The sequence below is a fragment of the Xylona heveae genome (assembly GCF_001619985.1).
Source record: "Xylona heveae TC161 unplaced genomic scaffold L228scaffold_3, whole genome shotgun sequence".
In the NCBI taxonomy this organism is placed as follows: domain Eukaryota; kingdom Fungi; phylum Ascomycota; class Xylonomycetes; order Xylonales; family Xylonaceae; genus Xylona; species Xylona heveae.
Window position 1 is genome coordinate 1 of NW_017264195.1, and position 23,739 is coordinate 23,739.

The 23,739-nt window shown below is 45.3% G+C and overlaps 12 protein-coding genes across 12 annotated transcripts; 5 read left to right on the plus strand and 7 right to left on the minus strand.

Moving 5' to 3' along the window:
• Positions 1 to 2,639: 2,639 nt before the first annotated feature.
• L228DRAFT_259203 (hypothetical protein) lies at positions 2,640 to 3,225 on the minus strand (the record flags this gene model as incomplete). The annotated part of the gene is made up of 2 exons (XM_018334145.1): positions 3,166 to 3,225; positions 2,640 to 3,074 (listed from the first exon to the last, which is right to left on the minus strand). The coding sequence occupies exons 1-2, from the start codon at positions 3,169 to 3,171 to the stop codon at positions 2,640 to 2,642; spliced, it is 441 nt and encodes a 146-aa protein (XP_018189469.1). The 5' UTR covers positions 3,172 to 3,225.
• Positions 3,226 to 3,900: 675 nt separating this feature from the next.
• On the plus strand, positions 3,901 to 5,386 carry L228DRAFT_259204 (phosphoesterase-domain-containing protein; the record flags this gene model as incomplete). The annotated part of the gene is made up of 2 exons (XM_018334146.1): positions 3,901 to 4,083; positions 4,151 to 5,386. 2 exons carry the CDS (start codon positions 3,901 to 3,903, stop codon positions 5,384 to 5,386), a joined length of 1,419 nt encoding a protein of 472 aa, XP_018189470.1.
• A 382-nt stretch (positions 5,387 to 5,768) lies between these two features.
• L228DRAFT_208682 (hypothetical protein) lies at positions 5,769 to 7,087 on the minus strand (the record flags this gene model as incomplete). The annotated part of the gene is made up of 2 exons (XM_018329767.1): positions 5,769 to 6,756; positions 6,840 to 7,087. 2 exons carry the CDS (start codon positions 7,085 to 7,087, stop codon positions 5,769 to 5,771), a joined length of 1,236 nt encoding a protein of 411 aa, XP_018189471.1.
• Positions 7,088 to 7,696: 609 nt separating this feature from the next.
• On the minus strand, positions 7,697 to 9,382 carry L228DRAFT_244781 (hypothetical protein). The gene is made up of 4 exons (XM_018332012.1): positions 9,114 to 9,382; positions 8,658 to 9,051; positions 8,561 to 8,594; positions 7,697 to 8,508 (listed from the first exon to the last, which is right to left on the minus strand). Exons 1-4 carry the CDS (start codon positions 9,263 to 9,265, stop codon positions 7,754 to 7,756), a joined length of 1,335 nt encoding a protein of 444 aa, XP_018189472.1. The 5' UTR covers positions 9,266 to 9,382; the 3' UTR covers positions 7,697 to 7,753.
• A 1,137-nt stretch (positions 9,383 to 10,519) lies between these two features.
• On the plus strand, positions 10,520 to 11,388 carry L228DRAFT_266292 (hypothetical protein; the record flags this gene model as incomplete). Its single annotated transcript, XM_018334839.1, has 3 exons — positions 10,520 to 10,797; positions 10,874 to 11,009; positions 11,089 to 11,388. The coding sequence occupies 3 exons, from the start codon at positions 10,520 to 10,522 to the stop codon at positions 11,386 to 11,388; spliced, it is 714 nt and encodes a 237-aa protein (XP_018189473.1).
• Positions 11,295 to 12,912, minus strand: L228DRAFT_218164 (hypothetical protein). Its single transcript, XM_018330174.1, has 6 exons — positions 12,817 to 12,912; positions 12,602 to 12,758; positions 12,235 to 12,532; positions 12,099 to 12,175; positions 11,950 to 12,039; positions 11,295 to 11,892 (listed from the first exon to the last, which is right to left on the minus strand). Exons 1-6 carry the CDS (start codon positions 12,881 to 12,883, stop codon positions 11,412 to 11,414), a joined length of 1,170 nt encoding a protein of 389 aa, XP_018189474.1. The 5' UTR covers positions 12,884 to 12,912; the 3' UTR covers positions 11,295 to 11,411.
• Positions 12,913 to 13,533: 621 nt separating this feature from the next.
• On the plus strand, positions 13,534 to 15,312 carry L228DRAFT_236903 (MFS general substrate transporter; the record flags this gene model as incomplete). The annotated part of the gene is made up of 4 exons (XM_018330876.1): positions 13,534 to 13,926; positions 13,964 to 14,117; positions 14,184 to 14,626; positions 14,698 to 15,312. 4 exons carry the CDS (start codon positions 13,534 to 13,536, stop codon positions 15,310 to 15,312), a joined length of 1,605 nt encoding a protein of 534 aa, XP_018189475.1.
• L228DRAFT_227741 (S-adenosyl-L-methionine-dependent methyltransferase) lies at positions 15,225 to 16,713 on the minus strand. The gene is made up of 2 exons (XM_018330459.1): positions 15,806 to 16,713; positions 15,225 to 15,706 (listed from the first exon to the last, which is right to left on the minus strand). The coding sequence occupies exons 1-2, from the start codon at positions 16,530 to 16,532 to the stop codon at positions 15,579 to 15,581; spliced, it is 855 nt and encodes a 284-aa protein (XP_018189476.1). The 5' UTR covers positions 16,533 to 16,713; the 3' UTR covers positions 15,225 to 15,578.
• Positions 16,714 to 17,033: 320 nt separating this feature from the next.
• On the plus strand, positions 17,034 to 18,237 carry L228DRAFT_255290 (hypothetical protein). The gene is made up of 2 exons (XM_018333878.1): positions 17,034 to 17,271; positions 17,381 to 18,237. Exons 1-2 carry the CDS (start codon positions 17,193 to 17,195, stop codon positions 18,058 to 18,060), a joined length of 759 nt encoding a protein of 252 aa, XP_018189477.1. The 5' UTR covers positions 17,034 to 17,192; the 3' UTR covers positions 18,061 to 18,237.
• Positions 18,198 to 20,188, minus strand: L228DRAFT_218170 (cytochrome P450). The gene is made up of 7 exons (XM_018330175.1): positions 20,057 to 20,188; positions 19,817 to 19,995; positions 19,148 to 19,754; positions 18,864 to 19,083; positions 18,735 to 18,799; positions 18,572 to 18,679; positions 18,198 to 18,506 (listed from the first exon to the last, which is right to left on the minus strand). The coding sequence occupies exons 1-7, from the start codon at positions 20,162 to 20,164 to the stop codon at positions 18,291 to 18,293; spliced, it is 1,503 nt and encodes a 500-aa protein (XP_018189478.1). The 5' UTR covers positions 20,165 to 20,188; the 3' UTR covers positions 18,198 to 18,290.
• Positions 20,189 to 20,443: 255 nt separating this feature from the next.
• On the minus strand, positions 20,444 to 21,713 carry L228DRAFT_208979 (aromatic prenyltransferase; the record flags this gene model as incomplete). The annotated part of the gene is made up of 2 exons (XM_018329786.1): positions 20,444 to 20,585; positions 20,668 to 21,713. The coding sequence occupies 2 exons, from the start codon at positions 21,711 to 21,713 to the stop codon at positions 20,444 to 20,446; spliced, it is 1,188 nt and encodes a 395-aa protein (XP_018189479.1).
• Positions 21,714 to 22,318: 605 nt separating this feature from the next.
• On the plus strand, positions 22,319 to 23,681 carry L228DRAFT_281051 (aminotransferase GliI; the record flags this gene model as incomplete). The annotated part of the gene is made up of 3 exons (XM_018335861.1): positions 22,319 to 22,498; positions 22,560 to 23,156; positions 23,205 to 23,681. 3 exons carry the CDS (start codon positions 22,319 to 22,321, stop codon positions 23,679 to 23,681), a joined length of 1,254 nt encoding a protein of 417 aa, XP_018189480.1.
• Between the last annotated feature and the right edge of the window lie 58 nt (positions 23,682 to 23,739).

The window sequence follows — 23,739 nt, forward strand, 5'->3', positions numbered from 1 at the left end:
ACTGCAGTAACAAATTAAACTATGGTTTGATAAATTCTTACTATATAAATTCCTAAGTCTAACCCTTTGGAAAAAGTAGAAAAACCCTCTATAATTACAAAGACAGTTGTACAAATTACAGCAAACTACTATATACTAGGTGTATAGAAGTTAGTTAAGGAAACAATTAGAGGATGTCATGTTTGCAACCAGGATAAGAAAAGTAGACATAAGTCATATAGGAACTTGAGGAATCTAGAAGTACTACATTAGTCATGGGAATTAGTTACAATGGACTTCATTATGGATTTACTAGAATCAATAGACCTAGTTATAGGACAAAAGTACAATACATTACTTGTAATTGTAGAATGACTTACAAAATATATATATTTCATTCTAATAACAAAAGAGGCTATAGTAGAATAAACAGCATATTTGGTACTACAAATGGTAATAGTGAATCATTAGTTACCAAAGAAATTTATTACTGACAAAGACAAGCTATTTACATCAAGATTCTGGAGAACAATAATAGTAAACTTGGGAGTGGAATACAAGATGTCAACCACAGCTCATCTACAAACAGATAAACAAACTAAATAAATTAACTAGATTATTAAACAGTATCTACAACACTATATTAGCTACCAACAAGAGAATTAAGTACCATTGTTACCAGTTGCTTAGTATGTATACAATAGTACAAAACAGGATACTATTAGAATGTTATCATTTCAGGCAAATTACAGATATAATCCAGTAGTTTAAAGAACAGAAATTAAAAATAACATTACAACAACAAGAGATCAAGTTTAGAAACTAGAAAATATAAGAGTATATCAATTAGGGAAGATTAAACAGACCAATCTTTAAGGAGGGAGGTAAAGTTTACCTACTCTATAGAAACTTGAAATCCAAAAGACTAAACAAGAAGTTAGACTACATCAAGGCAGGACCTTTTAAAATTAAGAAACAAGTCAATGAAGTAATATATTAATTACAACTACCTAAAGGAACAAGAATACATCTAACATTCCATGTCTTACTATTGGAACCAGTACTAAGAAATATACTACTTACAAAGGAACTAGACATTTCATCTAAGGACAAAGAATATGACATCAAAGAAATTCTAGATGCAAAGAAAAAAGGTTAGCAATGGAAATACTATGTCAAATGGCTCAACTACAGGGAAGAATCAAATTCATGAGAACCATGAACCAATTTGAATTGCCCTAAGAAGATTGCTAAATTCTACTAACAAAGGAAGAGGAAAGATCTAGAGGATTCAAGAAAGCAGACTAATCAAAATTAGAAGAAATTAGAGGAGAAAAAACAGTAGAAGCAGTAGCTTTAGACTCTTGTTCCAGACACTCTAATTCCTTGATAGATTCAAGTTCTTACTAAAACATCTCCTTACCATGATTATAGTTTTGAAGAAGCTGTTTGTAAAGGCATGAGTGATGGGTAGAGAGCTGAGAAGCCTCTTTGACTAGGTAGGAAAACTTAGATTCTGTTTCCTCTAGAGAAGTCTCAATATAGTAGCAATTAGAATCAAGACATTGCTAGTCAGCCTCAGATACTACTAGATCACACTTTCAACCATGGAAAATGTACTCAACACAACAGCCAGACTCAAGAGAAACTTTACAGACCTAACCAGAAGAATAGCAGGTGGAACAAGAAGTTAGCATGTTACAGGAAAGTTGAGAAGTACAGTTGGCAAGACAATGACAACAAATAGAACTAGAAATCTTTGGCATGATGGAACAAAAGGTTAGAAGAATGAAGAAATAACAGGAAGGAGGGAAGCCTTACCTTTTATAAGAAGACCAGGCAGTTATAGAATTAGCCTTTTGAGTCAAAAGGATGAAAAGGGAGGACCTAATGTAACAATGGTTACAAGGGTTGGTAGCAGATGGTGCAGAGCCTACTTATAAAGTGCAGAGGCATGGTATACTAAATGATATCACAAGATAGGAGGTCACATGATGATAAGATAAGAAGGTAGAAAGCAGTAGCAGAAATAGTAATTGCAGTGATTACAAGTAATTACAAGGTGATCAAGGTAATCAGGTGTAATCAGCATGGAACAGATTGTCTATATAAGGAGGATGGTTTTCCTATGTAGCTAGAATTGTTCTGTATAGTTCTTGAAGTTACTGTATTGACATTATTGTTTTAAGCATTACTGCTTTACAGTATTTAGTTATCAGTATCTAGATAATAGTACAATGGCAATCTTATTGTTTACTTTATCTACCAGACCTGAATCACTTCATTCATCTCATATCACTCCTATCACTAAATAATATTGCAGGATGCTATATTACTAGGTAAGAACCCTTGATGTACTGACAGGAAACTATCTAGGAAGATACAACCTGACACCTATCTATAGGTGTCACCATAACACTATCTAGGAAGATACAACCCAATGCCTATCCATAGGTGTCATCATAACATAGTCTATATTAAGATATCTTGACAGCTCTTATTACTAAATAATATTATAAAATACTATATTACTAGGTAAGAACTCTTGAGATATTAACAGAAAACTATCTAGGAAGATACTACTTGATGCCTATCTATAGGTGTTACCATAACACTAATTGACATTATATCTTGGTATAAGAGTAGAAAAAAAAAGTACACTAAGCAATACCAAGGTGGGCAAAGTTATCCAGAAACTTTTCACTAAGAGGAACTTCCTCCTCCATCCGGTTGTAGCATTGCCTGTAAAAGTTGCACTGGCCTAACCGGCCCACATAGTGCAGCTTTCGTGGAGGTGTTCGTTCGCGTCCAGTCACCTGGAGCTTACTGGAAACGTCACAAAAGCATGGAGGGTTGCGAAGAGAATTCCCGCCACGATCGTCAAAGCACAAGAACTTTCCACAAGGGGAGCACTTGTAATACGGACGTCCTGCATTGCCATTGCGGTTGGAAGACCGGGTGACAAATCGGTGGCTGGGACGGTGGCATAGGATACACAGTGGTGGTTTGCAAGGTGGATCGGCAAGTTCCACACTGCCATCGGGCAGCAAATCGAACGATATACAGTCGATAACGGGGGTTACTTTGTGAATAGTCTATGCTAGGACGTAAGCCGAGATTTTTTGGATGTCCCATGGAGGTGTTGGAGGGGCAGGGGGCAGGTATAGAAAACAACCTTTAACATACCCGCATCTTAAAGGTAATGGCTTCCAAAGAGCAGTCCGAGGATCTTCAGCGTCAGGAAAGACAGGAGGCCTCAGACAAATACCAACCAACGGAGAGCTTGCCCCCTTTTTATGTATGCCGCCCAACCATCCATCTCTGCTTCAAGTTGATTTTGGACGTTTGCAGCGAAATGGGATGGTAGTAAATATTAGAGGACATACTCAGCCAGTCATCAAGGGTGGAAGGGAAATGATCCGTTGCCTTTGAGGGTGGTGTATTTGTTGGTTGTGGTCATACGCTTGTTGGCAACATGAACACTCATTGGTGGTTAGTATTTACTAGATTTACCAGGGATAGTAACGTTGAAAGAATACCTGATCGGCTGACTTCTTGGCATAGTACTTTAGCTATTTGATTAACTATGTTATACTAGGGTGTGCTGGTCCTGGTCGGGTTAATCTTGACTCCTCTTTTCTTAACCTGGCTTAGGAGTAGTCCAGGTTGGTTTCTAGCCTCTATCGTTAACCTCTAGACTAATTAACCTTAATAAACTTTATAATATTTTGTTTATAAACTCAATTATCTAAATTAACCTAACTATTTCAATTGTTCTAAAATTTTCTATAGATATCTCTATACTCCGTAAACAAAATGATTTAGGGACAATGGCCTCAGGAGAGTCAACTAGTTCTTCCTCGCATAATCTCCTCCCTATTTCTTTTCTCGCTATTTGTTTTTTTTTAGTCGCCTGCTATAATGGGTCTCGTGGCTGCTCTCCTTGTCATAGCAACTATGGCTGCTGCTGACACTATCGCCAACCGCGAGCGGCTTGGGGCGATATCTAAGGCCGCCGAGGCCACAACAACGCCGCAGAACTGGACCTCCAACGTGAGGGGTACTGCTTTTGACCGCTTCTACCAAATCTGGCTGGAGAATGCTGTATGTATAATATTACGCTTGTGTGCAAGCACAAAGTTCATTACACAAACTGCTCACGATATAACAGGATTACAGCGGGGCTGCGAGTGACACCAATCAGCAGTGGCTAGCTAGCCAGGGTATCACCCTCACCAATTTCTTCGCAGTCGGCCACACCTCCGAGCCCAATTACTGCGCTGCGGCCAGTGGCGACAATTATGGCATGAACAACGATAATTTCCACCAGATTCCGACCAATGTGTCGACTATAGCAGATTTGCTGAATACCAAGGGAATCTCGTGGGCTGAGTACCAGCAGGACCTACCCTACCCGGGCTTCCAGGGCAACGACTATCCCAACCAGCAGACCCATGCCAACGACTACGTCCGCAAGCACAACCCTCTGGTGCTCTTCAACAGCATCTCTAACAATGACACAGCGCTGCGCCTGATCAAAAATTTTACTAATTTCTACGACGACTTGCGCAACAAGCAGCTGCCGCAATGGGCCTTCTTTACTCCCAACATGACAAATGATGCGCACGATACTAACATCACCTTTGGCTCCCAGTGGCTGCGCGACTTTGTATCCGAGCTCATGAACAACACCTATTTCTGGGACAACACCTTACTGCTGCTAACATTTGACGAATCCGAAAACTACGCCAACAACAATCGCATCTTCAGCATCTTGTTAGGTGGCGCTGTCCCGAAGAAACTGGCGGGCACGAAGGATCACACCTTCTACACCCACTATTCGGGCATTGCGTCCGTCTCGGCCAACTGGGGCCTGCCATCCCTCGGCCGCTGGGACTGCGGTGCTAATATCTTCCAGCTAGTCGCCGAGAAGGCCGGCTACACCAACTGGAATGTCGATACCACCAACCTGTCCCTCAATCAGTCCCTGCCCGGCCCGCTGGCGCTCGGGGCCCGCTCCAGGTACCGTTCGACCTGGCCGGTGCCCTCCACCAACGACTCGTGCTCCGCCGGCCATGGTATCCTCCAGGGTGTCGTTGACACCTACACGGGCCGTGCTCCAACATATAACTACACTGCGCCCTTCCCGTACGATGCCTCCCACGGTCTTGACGTTGGTGTGGCTTATTTCCGCAACGGCTCTACCTACTTGTCGGGTGTCAACAGTACCGGCCTAAGTACCGCCGAACGGTCTTCCAGTATCTCGAGCTCTGGCTCCAGCTCGGCCTCAGCCTCTTCCAGCAAGAGTGCTGCCGCGAACGTCACCGTCCCCGCTGTCAATGGCTTCCTGGCTGTCGTGCTCTGGCTGGCCTGCTGGGTCTGGTGTACATACTTGCTGGATGTATAACAGCAACTCACTCTGGTTGGACCAATCAGGTGTCATGTCATCTTTGAAAAGTAATAAGGATCTCATGTCTCTTTTTGCACGTAGGTTCGCTGACAATTTCTGTTCTTGTATAAGTGAATGTTATGTATCAGGTTATTGGCTTAGCGCGGCGTGAGAAAATAAGTATGATACTTTAAGTAGTTATGTTTGAGTAAATCAACAGAAGTTTCCCTGCCTGTAACCCGTTAATTTTAATAAGACAAAGGACTGTTCCTGTTTTAAGGATTAGAATTTCACAGTTACACCTTGTTTGTAATTTATTGCAATTTGAGCTTGCCAAATCATTTTGACCGTTCACTACTGATTCAAATCATCATCCTTTGTACCCAGCTAAAATTCCAGGTCAACTCCACCAGCTGCGATGCTTTCTCCAATCTCGCTGTGTTGCGTCCCTCAAATCATCCACATTAATTACATCCACGCCTTCACGCACAAGTATATGCCACACATGGTTTCTTAACCCACGCGGCCAGCTTGGTGTGCCCCAATATCGTACTTTAAGACCGCGCTCGTGTGCAGCGTTGATTTGGCACCGGAGCTTGGAGAGCTGGCTCTGAGAGAATCGGTTAAAGTTCAGATGTCCAATTGCCTTGTAAAAATTGACAGAGGCGTAATAACTATTAGAAGGGGTGTACGGAAGCTTGTCTGCCGATCGTTGCGAACAATGAGCCGAGATATCGTCGAGGGGAGTGTCGAAGAAGATATCGCGATACGTGATTTGCCCAAAGAGACGATGGAAAGGCGCATCTCCTGAGACAACAACCGTAATCGGTCGCTGAATGACGGACGAACCGTTGAAATGTGTGAGGTACCCCGCTTCACGGAGCGGCTTTAGATTTTCGACGAGACGAGGCCAAAGATGCTCACCGTCGGCTTTGAAGTCGACAAGCAACACTAAACTCTGGGACGGATCATTTGCAAACACACCGGCGACATCGTTCCTGTCTGCATTATCATCCAAGGATAAATTGACCGATCGGGGGTTGTGGTCTTCAAGCATCTTCAGAAGTGGATCGAGATACAGGCTGCGCAAGCTCTGATCTTGTGTTAACGTAAGGGGTAGATGTCCCACTAGGAGTTCGTTGCCCGAGAGCCAGACATCAGCCTCTATGCTGGTGCAACCAGCAGCGAGGGCAGAATGCAAGGGAACGCGACGCCAGTAATCGTTATGTGAGTGGCAAGCGACGGGAATGACACCGTACGTTGCCCAGTGAGAGAAGATCGACGGGCGACCACCGGGTAAAACCCATGCATCGAGTGCAGAGTCAAGATCATCCGGGAAGAGATACACAAGGCCCTGCCAGGTCAGGGAAAGGAGCTTGAGGAGTCCACTAGATTGATTGAATGAGGTCAGCCTTGCAGGATCGTCATCATCGGAAAGGAAGTAACGAAATGTAAACCCAGGAGAACCTACAGAAGAATGATGAGACCCCAAAAGGGACGCCGCACCAATCGACAGAACAGAGCCTGTTTTGACAAAGGTCGGGTATTGCACCATACATGTGAGCATCTCCACACCGACAGGCAGGATTTGGTAACAGAGATTGGATTGTACTTGGCCCAGGTAGCCCGCTTGGATTTCGACAAGACTGAAGTCGACAGACCCTCCTCCGATGATATCTCAAAAGGACTGAACTCAGACCTATAGTATGGCGTAGCCATGATGGTTTGTATAATTACGAGACTACCAAGAGACTGCGAAGAGGTACTACAAAGCTTGATTATTATAACGAGGGTGCCCTGGTGCCTAACCCCTCAACTACGATACCTTAGGGACTCACGTTACCTTACCTACGCTGTTTGTAGTAAACATACTCCGATAGCTGCAAACTAGGTAGGTAGCTACCCTGCTCCCTAGCCAAAGGCATCCATCTCGAGAAGACGCTGGTAGGTACCTGAGATACATGTTGAAGACTTCACTGATACCTGGCAGCCCTCGTAGCTTACCGAGAGCTGCCGTTAGCGGTTTGGTTTAGCTGGGGCCTTAGCCGATAAGCAGCCACTCGTTGCCGTCTTCTCCTGATACCGCCACTGTCCCCATCATGGTTGCCTAGATAAGATATTGAGAGATTTTCCGACCCCCGATTAATTTTGTGTTTTGGTGTATATAGCATAGCGATCGGAACTCATTCATGTCACCCCGACAGTAGATGGTCGGACTGGGCACCCACCAGGCTACCCGTACCCATTCTGCAGCTGCTATCATCTATTGTTTATTGAAAGACTATTATAAAAGTTAAAACGTATCATAGGCGATGGTGGTTAGACAATGAATCGTAATTTGTTTATTTTTGCTTCCAGAGCAATTTGATCGATCAATGAAAACTTTTAAAAAGGTATACTATTCTGTTTCAAACAGTCTATACCTCCTGAGCCCCCGGTTTGCTTTTCTAATTTTACTACCTCTTGTTTAAATTTCCTTACTTGAAGTTTGAGATACTCACTATCCGCTTCATTCCCTGACGACCGATTTGCCCTCTGGTCAAAGCTTTCGACAATGGACTTTACATCTCTCAAGTGGTGTCGGATAAGAAGGCACTTGATACTAGTTGCAAGCTGACAGGAGGGTTGATAGTTTCCAAGTCGGATGTCAAGTTGCGAGATGGGTTCCTGACAGGGAGCAGACGAGGTAATATATAGCTCAAACAGCTTCGAGAGAAGCATCGAGGTTAAAAAGAAACCTTGGGTATTGGAACAACAGAAGCTGCAGTGGAGGAAGCGCGATATCGAAGGGAGTACCTGCTGCGAGAGAATTAGGACAGTATCGAGTCTAACGACACGATCAAGACCAGAAATGGTTTGTAGATGACAAAGATGGTCGGAGAGACGGTGAAAGCAATTGCATGATGCAACTGCCGCTTCATTTTGTTGATAGAAAAGTGGTTGAGGCGATATTAGCTCCCTGCCCAAACTTTTTCCGCGCTGGGGTTGTCGATCCATTGGGAGTTGATAATTGCTGACAGATGGTGATAGCCATGGCGAGGAATCCTGAGACGTGTGTAGCTGTCCCTGCTCGTCTTCGCCATCCTCATGGCATGATTGTGTGCTTTCTATATCAAAATTAAGGTATTGAGTATCGAGTCCTGTATTTAATTTAGTTAGACAATGATTTTATATGGGTGCGCCATTACTAACCAGCTCCTGTCAATTCCGGAATTTCCGAATGGTCCTGTAGAATTCAGGTTACCACAAGTCATGATAGCTAAAGCAATTCCGTGTGAATGAATCTTACCTGCTGATGGTTGAGAAATTCAAAATCATCTGCCGTGGATCCCCCAAAGTCTAAGAGCGGATCGAGAGGCATCTGATAGGGCGGTGTGTCTAGTGGAAATATAGAAGGTTTATCGGAATCCGTTCTCTCCACCGGCTGAAGTGAAGACAGATCTGCTGCAGGCGGCGAGATCGTGGAGGAAATTGTGGTGATAGGTTGAGTTGAAGACGGAGAGCAATTTCTGCCCTGAATTGCGCAATCGCTAGCGGTCTGGGGTGTCGGCACTTGTATCGACTGTGCCTCAGACGATCCTTGTTCTTCTCTCATTCTTTTTAACCTTTCCAGAGTCTTCTTATTGACGCTCCCCTTTGGCTTCCCCAGCTTTGCTCGATAACTGTAGCGGCACTCCATACCACTGGCGTGGAGACGTTCAACGGTCAGCTCAAACCCCTGCCCAGATCTGTAGATAGAACTTACTCCCTCGCGCATCTTGAGCATGGCATACCGCCACTACATCGGACCTTTGCACCATGGCATGCGTTACATGCAGAGCGAAGCTTTCTCGTCTCTTCCGATGCTCGCCTTGCATTTGTGTTTCCTTCGGAAGCTTGAGGTGACGGAAGAGTCATGTTCGGCAACTTTCCTTGTATGATCTTGTAGACCAAAGACTTGAAATTACTGTCTAGATCTCTTAGTACCCTGTATGACAGTGAAAAGTCAGGTATTTCAGATTGGCTGAAGATTAGAGAAACCGCGGCTTTCAGGCATCTATATTTTATTCGTTCAAACACTGTCACATTTGCGGTTGGTTCCTTTACATAACCTCCCTATCTGCCTTCAAGATACCCGGAGGGAAGCCATCAAAATTGCCCAACGGGTCCTGCAAATCTAATAAACTAACAGCAAGGGCTGGGATGCCATATGGTGTATCCCCACACGGGAGAGTCAGACCAAGAGTAAGCCGCAGACATGCTAATGCAGATCTTGTATTTCATGCCAATGAACAACAATGGTGGTAAAAACCTAGCCGTCAAAGACTATATTAGTGTACCATGGATGGACGGAGTAGTCAGGTACATGTTAAAGCTACTGGCAAGGCTTTTCTTTCAGGCAATCTGGTAGCGAATTCCTTTGGCAATCGCTCCTAGCTAAACTGAAACTGAAATGCAATCAATATCGGCGGAACTGATCAGAACAACAATGTAGTCCATCTCGATAGATGATTGATCACTCCGTAGAAGAAATAACTGTAGGATGCAGGTACTGAAAATTAAAGGATTAAAAAGAGAACGAGACAGAAGCATGGATTGGGCTGTAGGCTGATACACGTGGCGTCCATTGTGCTCGGCTAATGAGCCACAAGGGTAGTTCTCTGTCGACTGTCAGTAAACCACCAAGGGACCCTGAATGTTATGTCATTCATCCCTTTCCAACCCCAACAGCATCACCATTTAACCGACATGAGGAGAACCAAGTTATATGTATGGGCAAATATCAATAACGACTTGGTTTCATCACTTAACTATTGTACAGGCCCCACTCTAATATGAGGGCGGTCTGAAATTTTTCTCAGCGGTAACTGTCACGGAAGATTTTTCGGAGACTTATTACGCTGCTGCAAATGTGGATAACGCCGAGCTGGACATAATGGCAGGGTTTGGAGACGGCTCGTGGACGGAATTTATCCATTGATATGGTAGATATCACTACAAAATTGAATCCGATCTAATACCATAGCGAGTCAAAGTTTTCCTCACACCACAATTACCGGTAGAATGATAATACTTAATTTATGGAACTACAGAACCTCACCAAACATATAGAGAGCGTTCAGCAAGTTCTGGTAGTTCGGATTACGTGTCTCGGGGATGCAAGCCACCGCAATGAAGCCCAATGAAACCGATGCATCTTGGTACTTTGCGTACGGCTCCAACATGGTGTCTGATGTCTTCGTCACCAGGCGGAAAATCAGCCCGGTGAGGAGCGAAGTAGCGTGTATCAAAAGCCATACACTATGTTTCAACATAATGGGTATCCCGTATTCGGATCCTGCAATGGCAGGTATTCGCGCAATTGAGGATGAAAAGGAAGATAAAGCTGTGTACGGTGTTGCTTACTTGTTGAGCCAAGAAGATCTCCACCGAGTGGTACTCACTGAAGGGTAACGTTGTCAAATCCCAAGGCAGAATCTCATTGCTCGTAACATGGACAGTCCTCTCACTGAACATCCATCCCAGTGGCGGAATTGCATACGATACGGCAGTCCTAGATGGCAGTCTTGAAAGAGATGGTTCTCCCATAAGAGTAACAACTCTGATTGGAAGACACGCCATCGAGCTCTCCTACGAGCGATTGCCTTCTGAGAGATACTTGGTAAGTCCACTTTCGACTGCGCACCAATATGTGCGGCCTAGGTCTCATGTCACTAATAATTATCTTTCTTTCGTGACAGGGTCTGCTGGTCCGTGGTGCTCGCGACCATTCGCTTCCTGAGCCTTATCAAAACAGACTGGCTGCGCATGCAACCTTTCATCCATTGCAAACCCGGAGATATCAGATTGGTAAATGGTTATTCAGCAGCTTCTGGCAGCGGGTTGCATATTGGATTGAAAGAGGTGTTCACAGGTTCAAGGGTCCCGATGGTTGCGTTCCAAAATGGTTCCTAATAATATTTGATTGCCTGCTATGGACTATGTGGATATACCACGACTATGTTCATTGCCACCTTTGGGGACGGGGCGACGGTCGTTGAGCAATGTTTGCAATAACTGCTTTTCATACTCGATTGTCTCTCTCTGCGTTTGGGTACACCTGCCTTACAAACGCTCGCAAATTGTCATTCCAGAGTTGCTTTACCTCATCTTCCAACACCGGCAGCTTGTTCTTGTGCGCCCTTGACACGTTTTCAACGTCTGTCAGTACCCGAATAATATTGAAACCCAAGACCTTCTTTATATCCTCTCGTGCAATCCCTCTAGCCAGCATCGAGGCTACCAAGGCTGGGTATTTCGACACATCCTCGAGACCTTTGACCGCGCAAACCATCCCGTCATAATCTGAGCCTAGACCAATGTGAGAATATCCAATTTGGTTGGCGACATGACATATATGGTCCACGACATGGTTTATCGTCGCGGCTTTCGAGTCGGAGTGGGTTAGGGAGGGAATAAAAGAGATCATGATCACGCCGTTGTTGTCTTTTAGTTTGGCAAGCACGGCATCTGTTACGTTGCGATTGCTTGGTACGAGTGCAGAACTACAAGACAATTTATTAATGTAAGTTGCATAGATTAAAATGCGTGACTTGACCAACCTCGATGAATGAGAGAATATGACGGGCGCTTTGGATTTCTCCAAAACCGCATGCATCACATCGTCGCTTGTATGAGATAGATCAATTATCCTATGTGCCAGTAAAACCAAGTTAGAAAATACAATATAGTATGTAAAAAAGGGCCTTACATTCCGATACGATTCATTTCTTGAATCATTGCCACACCTTGTGACGACAGGCCGTTATGAGCTGGAGTATTTGATGTCTTTGAATTTGGGGGTAAGCAAAAGTCCCTTAATCGGCGCATACAGAAAGAGACAATACCGCGCTGTCTGCATAAAGATTGTTTTTGTTGTGTGCCAGAGTAACGTAACGGACGCCGAGCTTGTGATAGAGGCGTAAAACACTGGCGCTGTTTGCGATTTGATGCAGACCCTCTACACCAATCAAACTTGCAAATTTCTGTTCTTTAAAAAGCTCTAGGACATCCTCTGCCTTATACACTATCCCCATTCTCTCGGGATACAAGTCATGGACTCGGTGAACTAGATCGATTTGCTGCATCGTATCGCGTACGGCTTCGAAGTGTATAGAGTCATCTTTGAAATTGTCCTCGTTGGGACTGCGTACATTCACTATCAGTGTCTCCCTTGTAAACCATTAATCACGATGCAACTGGGAGAACACCAACCAGTCGACATAAACACTCCAGAAAGCTCCGCCGGATTTTCCTTCAACCAGCCTTTTAAGGTCTACATGGCCTCCAAGATCCTTGTGAGACTGGAATCGCTCGTCCAGTTTATTGTCATAAAATCCGCGAATCAAATGTGGCCAGTCATTATGTCCGTCTGCAAAGAATTAGCTTGCTACATTAAATTTTGTACTGGTTTTTGATATGCCACGAACCAATTAAAGGAACTTCAGAAAGAATATCAAGTGCTTCTTCCCTCCAAAACTCAATGTCGTCTTCCATGGCAGGTAGTCCTAAATACGGGGTTGGCAACAAACGGTCACTGTAAAGAGATTTACGTTCTAACTGAGCGGCCGATATATATAGTTATATAGATTTTTGGATGTGGATTAATTCGATTTCGGTGATTATTATCCTATCCTTCAATACCACAGCTAAATAAATCGGCCTGGAATAGGTCTACATAGGTATGGAATACCCAGAGTATATATCAGTCTCTTATTCACAATCTCCTCTTGAGAATGACTGGAAAATGGATTGATTTAACAATTTATATTTTGTCTATTTAATGTTCTCTAATTCCTGCGTCGAATCGCTCTTCGAGCAGCCTGCAAGGTTGCCCGTAATATGTTGATCGTCAGGTATTGATTATCTTTTGCCGAATTGGGATATCCAGCGTCGGACAGATTTCATGTCGCTACAGAAAAGTCTCCGAATAGTCTCCGCATCAACCAAATATTGTTTCATCCAATATCCCAACGGGCCAGTAATTAATTTTTCTTTTCTTTAGGGTTCTATCGCAATTCTCTTTTATTAGCTACGTCGCCAGCATGAAAGATAGCTTGGAAAAGCTTTCGAGGAAAGAGTTCTTTGACCGTCCCCATTTCACCTCCAACTTTCCGACTTGACGACTCGCCCTGAATCCGATAGCCATGAGCTCTACGTTCAAGGCATTTATGCCGCCCTATCAACTCGGGGCACGGCTTGGTCATAAAACCAATTTGGGCGTCATTCTTGTCACTTCCACCTTGGTTAATTTCCTCGACCTTTTCCAGCTCTCGTCAATTCTCTTTGGATTGCCTGAAATCGAAAAAGCTCTCGATTTTGGTGTAGATGAGATAAATTGGGTGCTCGTGGCTTACAATATTACGTTCGCTTCATTTTTGCTCATTGCGGGACAGCTTGGTCAGCGACTCGGCTTGGAGAAGATTTTCATGACAGGGACCGCAATATTGACTATATCAAATATTATAAACACTGCTGCACCTAACAAATCGGCGTTGATTGTTGGCCGGGCCATTTCAGGAATCGGTGCTGCTCTGACTGTAGGTGGAAATTGTCAATACTCTTCCCTGATTGCAGTCCATTGACCTCGCTATACAGGCTCCAAATGGACTCGCGATAATTAGCAGAACATTTGCCGACGGCAAGGGGCGTAGCCAAGCCTTAGCACTATATACTGCTTGTGCACCACTTGGATCAGTCATTGGAACTGTTGTTGGAGCCCTCCTTGCCGGTAACTATATCCAGTATAACCCAGACAAAAGTTCCGATAGAAACGACTAACGCACAAGCAACGTAGCATCCTCGGCCGGCTGGCGTTCCGTGTTTTGGGTCTGCTTGATCCTCTCGGCTCTGGCGCTCATTGTAGCGGCACTCTTTCTCCCGGCCTTCTCATGTGAGAACGAGCTCTCTGTCGACTATATCGGCGTTGGAATCTTCACGGCTGGGATTGCATTACTAGTGTACGGTCTCAATGACAGTTCTCGAAGCGGATGGCGATCTGCACAGGTCATTGTTGGACTTGTCTTGGGCGGATGCCTCCTTTTGCTCTTTTTATGGATCGAGACACGCGTAGCAAATCCGACAGTGCCGCGTTATCTTTGGAAATCTGGCTCGTTTTTCCTCATGCTTTTGGTCATTTTTGCATTTGGCGGTAGCTTTAGCGCCTGGTTCTTCATCTCTACGCAGTTGTGTGTAAACCTGCTGCGTTACACTTCCATTTTGACTGCCGTATATTTCTTGGTAAGTGATTCCCTTGCATCCCACCCCCTTCGACTCCGAGTTATACTAATATGGGCTACCGTCTGAAATAGCCCGGGGCATTCTCAGCCATAATGACCGGTGGATCATCGGAACCTCTCGTGAGACTTATCGGCGAGAAGCTCACCATGATGGTGGGATTGGCCATAACGGGTGCAGGCGCGGTGGCTTGGGTATATGCCACGCCTGAGCGAGCCGCCGGCACGGGTCATCATGGAGGATACTGGTACGCGATTGTGGCAGCCATTATTTTTGTCTGTGCCAGCCCCGTGTCGATGGTGCCCGCCCAAAGTGTCATGCTGCGCCCTGTTCGAGAGGGAGATTATGCTGTGGCCAGTGCTTTATTCAACGCTGCATACCAAGTTGGTGCCAGTGTTCTGTTGGCGGGCGCAAATACTATCATGGGCAGCGAAACAACCCAAGTCAAAGGTCCGAACGGCATGCCGATCGAAATGATCGATATGGACGGCTACCAGGGCGCTTTTTGGCTACTTGCCGGAGTCTTGTTTGCTGCGACGGCCATTGTCGGTGTTTCGTATTGGCCAAAGTCTGAGAAGAAGAGTGAGCAAGAATCATTGGAGGAGGCAATTCCAGAGACAATCCAGCCAGACGAAAAAGGATCCGTGCCGCCGAACCATCAGTCCGAGCGCGACGTAGCTATTCCATGAAAGGGATAGCCAGCTGGTATGCGGGAATAGGCATGCCTTCAAAAAAGTCATTGTGATATTGCCAGAAGGGCAGAATATTTAGGATTTAGAAGCATTATTTGAAAATTGTCTCCCAGGCATGTCCTTGTGGAAAGTCGACGTTATTGATCGCGGAAATGTCTGCTATGTTATTTTATTTTGGATTTTCCCAGTATAGTCTTTTTAAAGGGTATAAACTTCTACGTTTCTAACAGGTGGAACATTCATCCTGACAAAATTGAACGATTCTATTTCTGCGAGACCTTGCGACCAAAGGCCAGACGGTAGTGGTAAACATTGCCCACTGTATTCATCTCTTTCTCCAGGTCGACCTTTAATTGGTCAAACTCCTCCGCCGAAGGGTGCCCAGGCTTGTCTGTTTAATATCGTTAGTTAATCTCCGCAAAATTTCATGCATGTATCAATCGTTCGGAGAATGGAACGGGTCAGCTAAAATGTACTTGGGAATACTCACCGGCCAGCATCTTCTTCATCGCATCCGAGAGAAACAAGAGCATGTCGACCGCCCGTTGGCCCTGCTCTCTGTCCTCCGACGCAGCGCCCACCTTGATGGTCTGCACGTGTTCTTGGACATCCACAGCACCTGCCTTCTGTAGCCATTCAACAAGGTGCTCGGCCGGCCGCGGTCTATTTCCAATGGCGCCCCACGCGCGAACCATGACATCTCGGAAGCGCGTGAACGCTGCATGCTCTGGGCCCTCTCGGATGGACTGCATGTCACCCTCGTGCAACTCGATCCAGCCGCCTGGCTTGACGCACGCGAAGAGCTTCTTCACCGCGTCAACGCCGGCGTCGTCATTGGGACAGACTGACAGGACGAACCGCTGATGAGCCACGTCAAAGTACTCTTGCAAGTGGGCCGGCCAAGTGTCAAAGATGGAGTGGAGACTTAGTTCGACATTGGCCGGTCGGTCCGCCGGCGGGAGGAAATGCTGGGCAGAAATGTCCGTGCCAATTAGTGTTGCGCTGGAAGGGACCGTCGTTGCGAGGTCAACCAGCCAGGTACCCTCGGCTGTGGCAGAATCCAAGACCCGCAAGTCGGGCCGTGACAGGTCGGCGGGGCAGAGGAGGAGTTTTCCTCCCATTTCCGCCTTGACCAGTTCGTGTTGAGCCCGTAGTCGATCATATTCGACTTTGTGTCGTGGTCCGCCGTATGTGTCTTTGACTTTTTGCTCGCTCATTTTTTATCCTGGGAATTTTCAATCGTTGATAGGAATTTCGTAAATTCTTCGAGAAGAGAAAAAAAAACAGGAGAAAAAATGTGGGGAAATATTATATGGATATTTTTTTTGAATAAAAAAATAAATAAATATATAAATATAAAAAGGGAAGGAGATAAAATGATTTTGAGACTGAGAGAGGTTCTATGCTGGTAGCAAGTCCGGAAGACTACAATATTAGAAAAGGATTTGCTTTAATAACTCTCCGTATTAACCACCTCTCATTTCCCTCTCGGTAGTGATAATGGCCGAGTTTCTCAGCGGAGTTTTCGTGATGCTGCATTCGATATCCAGCACGGTCAGTAATTTTGGGACAAAAATGCGATTCCCCTCATTACGTGCTTGGAACAATGAATTTAATGCCGACGTAGAAGTTATTTCGCTAGCAAGAATATTGACTATTGTATAAACATAGCTGCATCTTGACCATGAGCTAGCTGCATTTCTTCACCCTTCTTCTGAAGAAGTAGCTCCCTTTTTATTGTCCGAAAGCATTTTATAAAAGATACAAGGGCATCTATCGCACAAAATCAACGATAGCATAAAGTTTATAACATATTGGCCGATCCATCTCCCGAGAACAGGACATTTGTCATTTGCTCCACAAACAAGGACGAAAAAATGAGCTCAGAAACCACAGAGGACTTGTCTCAACACCCGCCCATTGCGGCGGACAAGTTGGTCTTGTACGTCAAGAAAGGTATGTTTCCTCGTTCTTGTGCTTGAGCGGACTCTGTCTGCTTGTTGGCCCTTTTTCCTGCCTCGAAGTATAAGCAGATAGTAGAAAATGATACTTACTTCTGAAATAGCTAGCCCGACATCGACAGCGAATTCAGTAAAACCGCTTATGCTTCTAGAAGCACTTTCGATTCCTCATGACATCCATATCATCAACTCTACGAGCAACGAAACATGGTTTCATGCTGTGAATCCATACAAAATGGTCCCTGCCATCGAGGACGTCGAAGTGTACCAGAGTAGCGCAGGCCATGAGCAACGACTGAATGTCTTTGATAGTTCGGCATGTTTGACGTACTTGGTAGACAAATACGACAAGGACGGGCTGTATGGAGGCAAAGATCTCATTGAACGGACGATCGTCATGAATTGGCTCATGTCATACACGGCTGGTCTTGGCGCTACTGGGAAATGGTGGCTCCTCATGAAACCCCGTGCGGAGACGGTTGGCGAGGCCATTCAGGTCTTGGTCAGGTCGATCAAGTCCGAGTACAGCTTTCTCGAAAAGCGCCTGAACGAGCCCGGCCAGAAATATGTTGCCTTGCCGGACAGGCCCACAATTACTGACTTTGCCATCTTCCCATTGGCAAATGAACAAGTCGCTGCCACGGCAGAGATCGATTTCTCAGAATGGCCAAAACTGAAGGAATGGAGCGAGAACATGAGCAAATTCCCACCCGTCGCAAGAGCTCTTCATCGCATCTGCCGATTTGGACTGTCAGAGGAGGAGCTGACTGCTCAAGGATTGTAAACATTTTTTGTTATTTCTAATAAAGTTTGTAAATAGTGCTTATGTTTAAAAATATTTCAAATGAAGAGCGATTTGCACGATTGGTAGAATAGATACACATAAGAGGTTTTTATAACAGTATTTGGGCCGACTTGCCCGGAAGCAACTATTCGATCAATGAAAGTACACGCACAGGGCTTTTCTCTTCTATTTTTGTATCTGTGGTAACACATATTATTGACAAAGTTACTCTATTCAATCCTTTGTAGATCTATCTTGACATCGGAAATCGGAGTCCAGCTAGTCTTCGAGTCATCTGCAACCTTCTCGGCTAGGGCGGATGATGACTGAGAAATCTTGTACTGGCTGACAAGATGGAATAAAAAGGCTTTCATCATGGAATCTGCAAAATGCTGGCCAAGACACTTTCTTGTCCCAAAGCCAAAGGTAAAAAGATTATATCGCAGCTAAGATCTCGTAAGCCTCCAACTTGTTCTGTTCCCCCATCGTAAAACCTATTCTCAAGACTCACCTCTGCGGGCTTGACGTGTTGGAGCCTGCTTGGATTGAACATGTGGCTGTCTTTACCCCAAAATGCTTCATTGTGATTTATCTTCAGGGTGTCGACGACGACAGAAGTCTGACAGTGACGATGTTAGCAAGTAAACCGCCAAAAAGGTGCAACCATCTCATACGTTTGGAGGTATCACGTATCCGCCCAATACTTTCTCCGTGGGAGAACTTTCGGGAATTGTAAAAACTGAGCGCAGATTCAGCATATCTTTGTTTTATTTTCACCAGCAGCAATATTTCTTGAAACAAACCTGTAAACGGACGAAGACGAAGGGATTCTAGGAAACAGAGGTGTAATAGCGTATCTTTACGGCGGTAGTAAGCATCCGGATCATCGACATTCTTGCGGATTTCTTCACGCAGCTGCTCTTGGACGGAGCTACTCTCCGCCACCAGCGCAACCAGCCAGCTGAGAACATGCGTGGAAACGTCCAGATTGGCGAAGAGCATTTCGCTCAATGTCTGTAGAGTCTATGAAAGGTGTTAACTAATCTTCCAGCATGACTGAGGGACAAAGGTCTCGTGTCAAAAATACCTCACTCATTGGGATCTCTCCGTTGAGGACCTGATTCCAGGCTTGAACGATTGGCGGTGGTGACGAAACGGTCTTTTTCGCCTGATATATCTGATCATTAAATGTCATCCACTCGTGGCGGAAGTTGATGAGCTCTTGAGTTGCTTTTCCTTCCAGCGGACGACCAAGCTCGTAGCGAAAAGCTCCCCCATTGAGCACATGTACCATCAGTCCCAGACTTTTCTGGCCAATAGACCATAGCTTTTCTTTTTCAGCATCAGTTAAAGGACCATAGATGTATTCGGCGGTGCACATGAATGGAAATCGAGAGATTGCATGTGCGCTGTGTACATCGAAAGACGTAGCTCCTGCGGTTTCCGTAGCTACCATAGATTTAACGTAGCCGCGCGCATCTGATTCAATAGATGAGCTATAGCTCCGCACCCCATGATGAGCGAAGAACGGTTCCCATTCGCCGCGTAATTTCTTCCATCTTGTACCATTGATCAGCCCCATACAATCGCCGAGAAGTTCATGAAACATCCATCCGGCGTTGCTTGATCTGGCTTTATTATGGTGAGGAGAGTCCGAATGAAACACTCGCACATCCTCGGGTTTGGTTATAACTCTAGTGATAGGTTAATAATGATATGCTCACGGGATGTGGTCCCAATGACAAGAATCACTGACACCTCTGGAATGGTCCCTGCCCAGACCCTGTAAACGGCGCCGTATCGGCTCCATACTCTGCTGCACTCTCTTCCATCTAGAAATTTTTCTATGCACTGACCATTTGGCCATTTCCACCTGGGGCCAGCGATTGATTCTCCACGAGCATTGCGAATGGGATATATAAACGACAAGATATCCTAATTTCGTGTTAGAGAATATTCGCTTGCTTGGTAGGTTATTTCAAGTATCGTGACATACCGAGACAATGGAAGTAACCACAGGTTCACCGTTTAACCGAGCGATGAACCATCCAATACCAACAAATAGTGTTCCCACTATTGTCAATAGAGAAAGTAGAGTGAACATAATTGTAAGTGAAGTGGGGGATAGCTATGCTTGCATTGGAACTGGCACGAGCGCAGGAAATAAAGTACAAACAGCTCTTACATCCCAAAGGCTTGAAAAAAGCCCGGACATTATTCGGACCTTAGAAATATACTCCGATTTCAGACTTCACTCGGAGGCAAAATGAAGTGGATTGCCAAGGTAAGAGAGACAAAAGTATATGTATTTCATATTGGATAAGGCGTCAAACATCATTTCCTCAATCTTGTAATCTAACTAGAATCAATAGGTATAACGCAATCAGGCTTTCACATTTCCACGTGGCCGAGACGAATGATATGTCTCTGGGTTCAAGTAAGATGTAACGGCCAGAGAATCACCATCAACTGCACAAGTAACATAAGTATGGAACCCCAAACCGTCGCCCAGGTTTCGGTGTTTACTGTATAGCAATGAAATAAACAGTTAGTGGGGATAATCTAGGATTGAATGAGGTAAAGAAGATAGACACGGGCCGTACGTACCAGAGCCGAGAGACCCCTTCATAGTAGGATCCGTTACTCAATCCTTTGCCTCGCTTTTCAAGAAAGGCCGATAAACCTCGTGCCACCTGCTCGTCATCCTGAGCATAGTGTCTCACTGGCAAGTACACCTTCGTCTTCGGACTAGGACAGCTGGCTTTGATTTCCAGATAGTAAAGCAAGCCCGAAGTGCGATGGCCTTTTTCTGGAAGGGAGTTCGAGGCGTCGAAGCTTTGGTCATCAATTCCAAATATATTGCACCATAACTCTTTCAGCGACGCAATGTCGGAGATGGGATCGAGTTTTCCCTTCATGGTCAACATATCCACAGCACTATCAAACGAGGTCCGTGGTGATCTTATATAGATCTTTATCCGCGATTGTACTGGATCCACACAATCGATGGCGAGAATTTCGACCTGGAGCTGCTCTTTTTCATCAAACGAACGCAAGAAGTCGGTGACTAAATTAAGGGAATTGCCAAAATGGATTCCAACTGAGTCTAGACTCTGTATCGCATTTTCGACAGTTTCGAGGTTCGATTTCCCCGTTCGTGATGATCTCCAACTGGGCATAAAATAGTATTTCGTCACGACCTTATCCTCCAAAAGATCAAATGCTATGAATGTTTGAGACTGAGGATGTTGAACCCCGTTCTCGACTTCCGAAGGCTTGATTTGCTGAGGACTGAGCAGCTTGTTGGAAAAATGTCGATACAGCTGGAGATCCAGATCTGGAGAAACCGGGAGAGCATTCCCGAGCATCTGCACACCTGCAAATAAATTGAAAGGATCGGATACTGATCCCGCTGATTGTCCAATTGGCTCAACTGAATAGCGTACGGCTGGGATCTTGCGCTTGGAGCACCAGCACCAGCTAAGTTCGGCAGGTGTATGATCATCTGTCATGAAACTCTGCCACGACTTCGGCGGACCACTCGCGCGAGGATGAGGCCCGAGAGATCGTGCTACACGATCTGTGAAGAAAGTTCGGTGAAAGTCCTGAGACTGCTTCGAATAGCCGGCAATTTCCATCATATCCGACAACATGTGCCCAAGTTCATGGTCCCATAATGTCTTGTCTTCATTTTCGACACTCGGTCTGTCTGAACTTCTGCCCTGCAACAATTCTTCGTCTGAGCTTACTTTTTCCGTGACAACGGTTCGCTATTTGGTTATATCAGCTGAGACTCTCTCATATGTTCTGCTTTATTGTTTGCCTTACTGCAGACTTCACCGCAGGAAAGCTCGGTGTTGTCCAATATTCGCTACTATAAAACCTCTATCAGATGAATTTTCAATAGGACGCTTTGCAATGAAGAACTCACAGTGTCTGTATTTGAGGAGACATTGTTTTTGGAATAGTCGGATACGGATGATCTCCAAATGATCAACCAACAGACCTTGAAATACTGTAGATCCACGGTCCTCAAAAACACTGCCCTCCAGGAATCGCATTCAATTCAGACAAGGCAAAAATTCAGGCCGGCGGCACATAACTTAATCGCCGATTACCTTCGTTTCGGGCCAAAAACATTTAGTCCACCCAATTTCGCCGATCGGGCTTTATGGCAACACAGACATTTTCTCTAATTAGAGAACTACTAGTGAGGAATCGTGCCCCTGCGTATCCCTCACTTCAGTTCAGAGTAGCCATGTTGTCCCGCCAAAGCAAAGAGAGAAGCAAAACGCTGATTCCGTACTTACTGAGCCAGCATGACGCAGTACTCTCTGGCAATCAAGAAACCGTCGACCTAAGCACTGCAGAGAATTGGCTGATAAAGGATAAAATACTGGAAGGCCTACCAAAGGCGTTGGAGAGTTTTGACAATTCTGTACGCTCTATAAGCCACTTTCTTCGCCACAGAAAGCAACCGATATTGACACATTGCGTAGGATTTATCATACGCTCAAGGTATCGGCGGGTGCTCGAAAACAAGAGAGCGCCTGTCTGCATTCATTAATGAGCATTTCAACCCATTCTCCAAGGTTGATTCATCGGAAATTGTTCTGGCGGCGGGTGGCAGTTTTGCTCTGACGGCGCTTGCGCAGCAAATATGTGACCCTGGGGATGGAATACTCATCGCGGCTCCATACTGGGCCGGACTAGATATCTCCCTAAGCGTACATCATGATGCAAAGGTCGTTCCTGTTCATATACCGTTGGATGAATTTTTCGATGTGACAGGCGTAAAATATTACGAGGCTGCACTGAAGAGCAGCCCTGTTCCCGTCAAAGCTGTGCTGGTTTGTAATCCGCACAATCCATTGGGCAGATGCTACCCAAGGGAAACGCTGCAGGCAATGGTAGACTTCTGCTCTCGCAACAGCCTGCATTACATTTCCGATGAGGTCTATGCCCTGTCCTTGCATAGACCTGTGGAACATGACTATGTCCCGTTTACATCGGCTCTGTCACTCGACGGTGGAAAGGGCTTGGTTCATGTGATATACAGTCTTAGCAAGGATTTTGGATGTAGCGGACTCCGTCTGGTAAGTTGTTTCGCCCTAGATTGCAAAAATATATGCTCAATCTTCCAGGGCGCATTTATCACACAAGGCAATGAAACCGTTCGTCTGAGTGGTGCACTGAACACTCATAGTCAGACATCAACCATGGCGACGTCAATGGCTTTGCGGCATTTCCTGAGGGATGATATCGTGACACACATTCAAACCGAGGGAGCAGAGAAACTTACCACTGCTTACCATAAGATACGCGACTTTCTAGCTGCACGGCGCATTCCGTTCTCTCAAGCACCCTATGGCCTGTTTGTCTTCGCGAGACTTTGCCTCAGTGACAGTGTCGAAAGCGAGAAATTACTGAATCAGTGTATCAAAAAAGCTGGCGTAGCAGTCTCTACTGGCACAAGCTACCATTTTAACCAGGCTGGTTGGTTCCGTATCTGCTATGCTGTTCCGCCGGAGCAACTGGAAGAAGGCTTGCGAAGGATTGATAAAGGCATGACGATGTTTCATGACCTGATTTCTCAGGCCGATAGTACTTTATCCGCGTAGGAAGATATATATAGTAGCCTGAATTGAAACAACTTGACACAAAATAGACTTTTTTTTA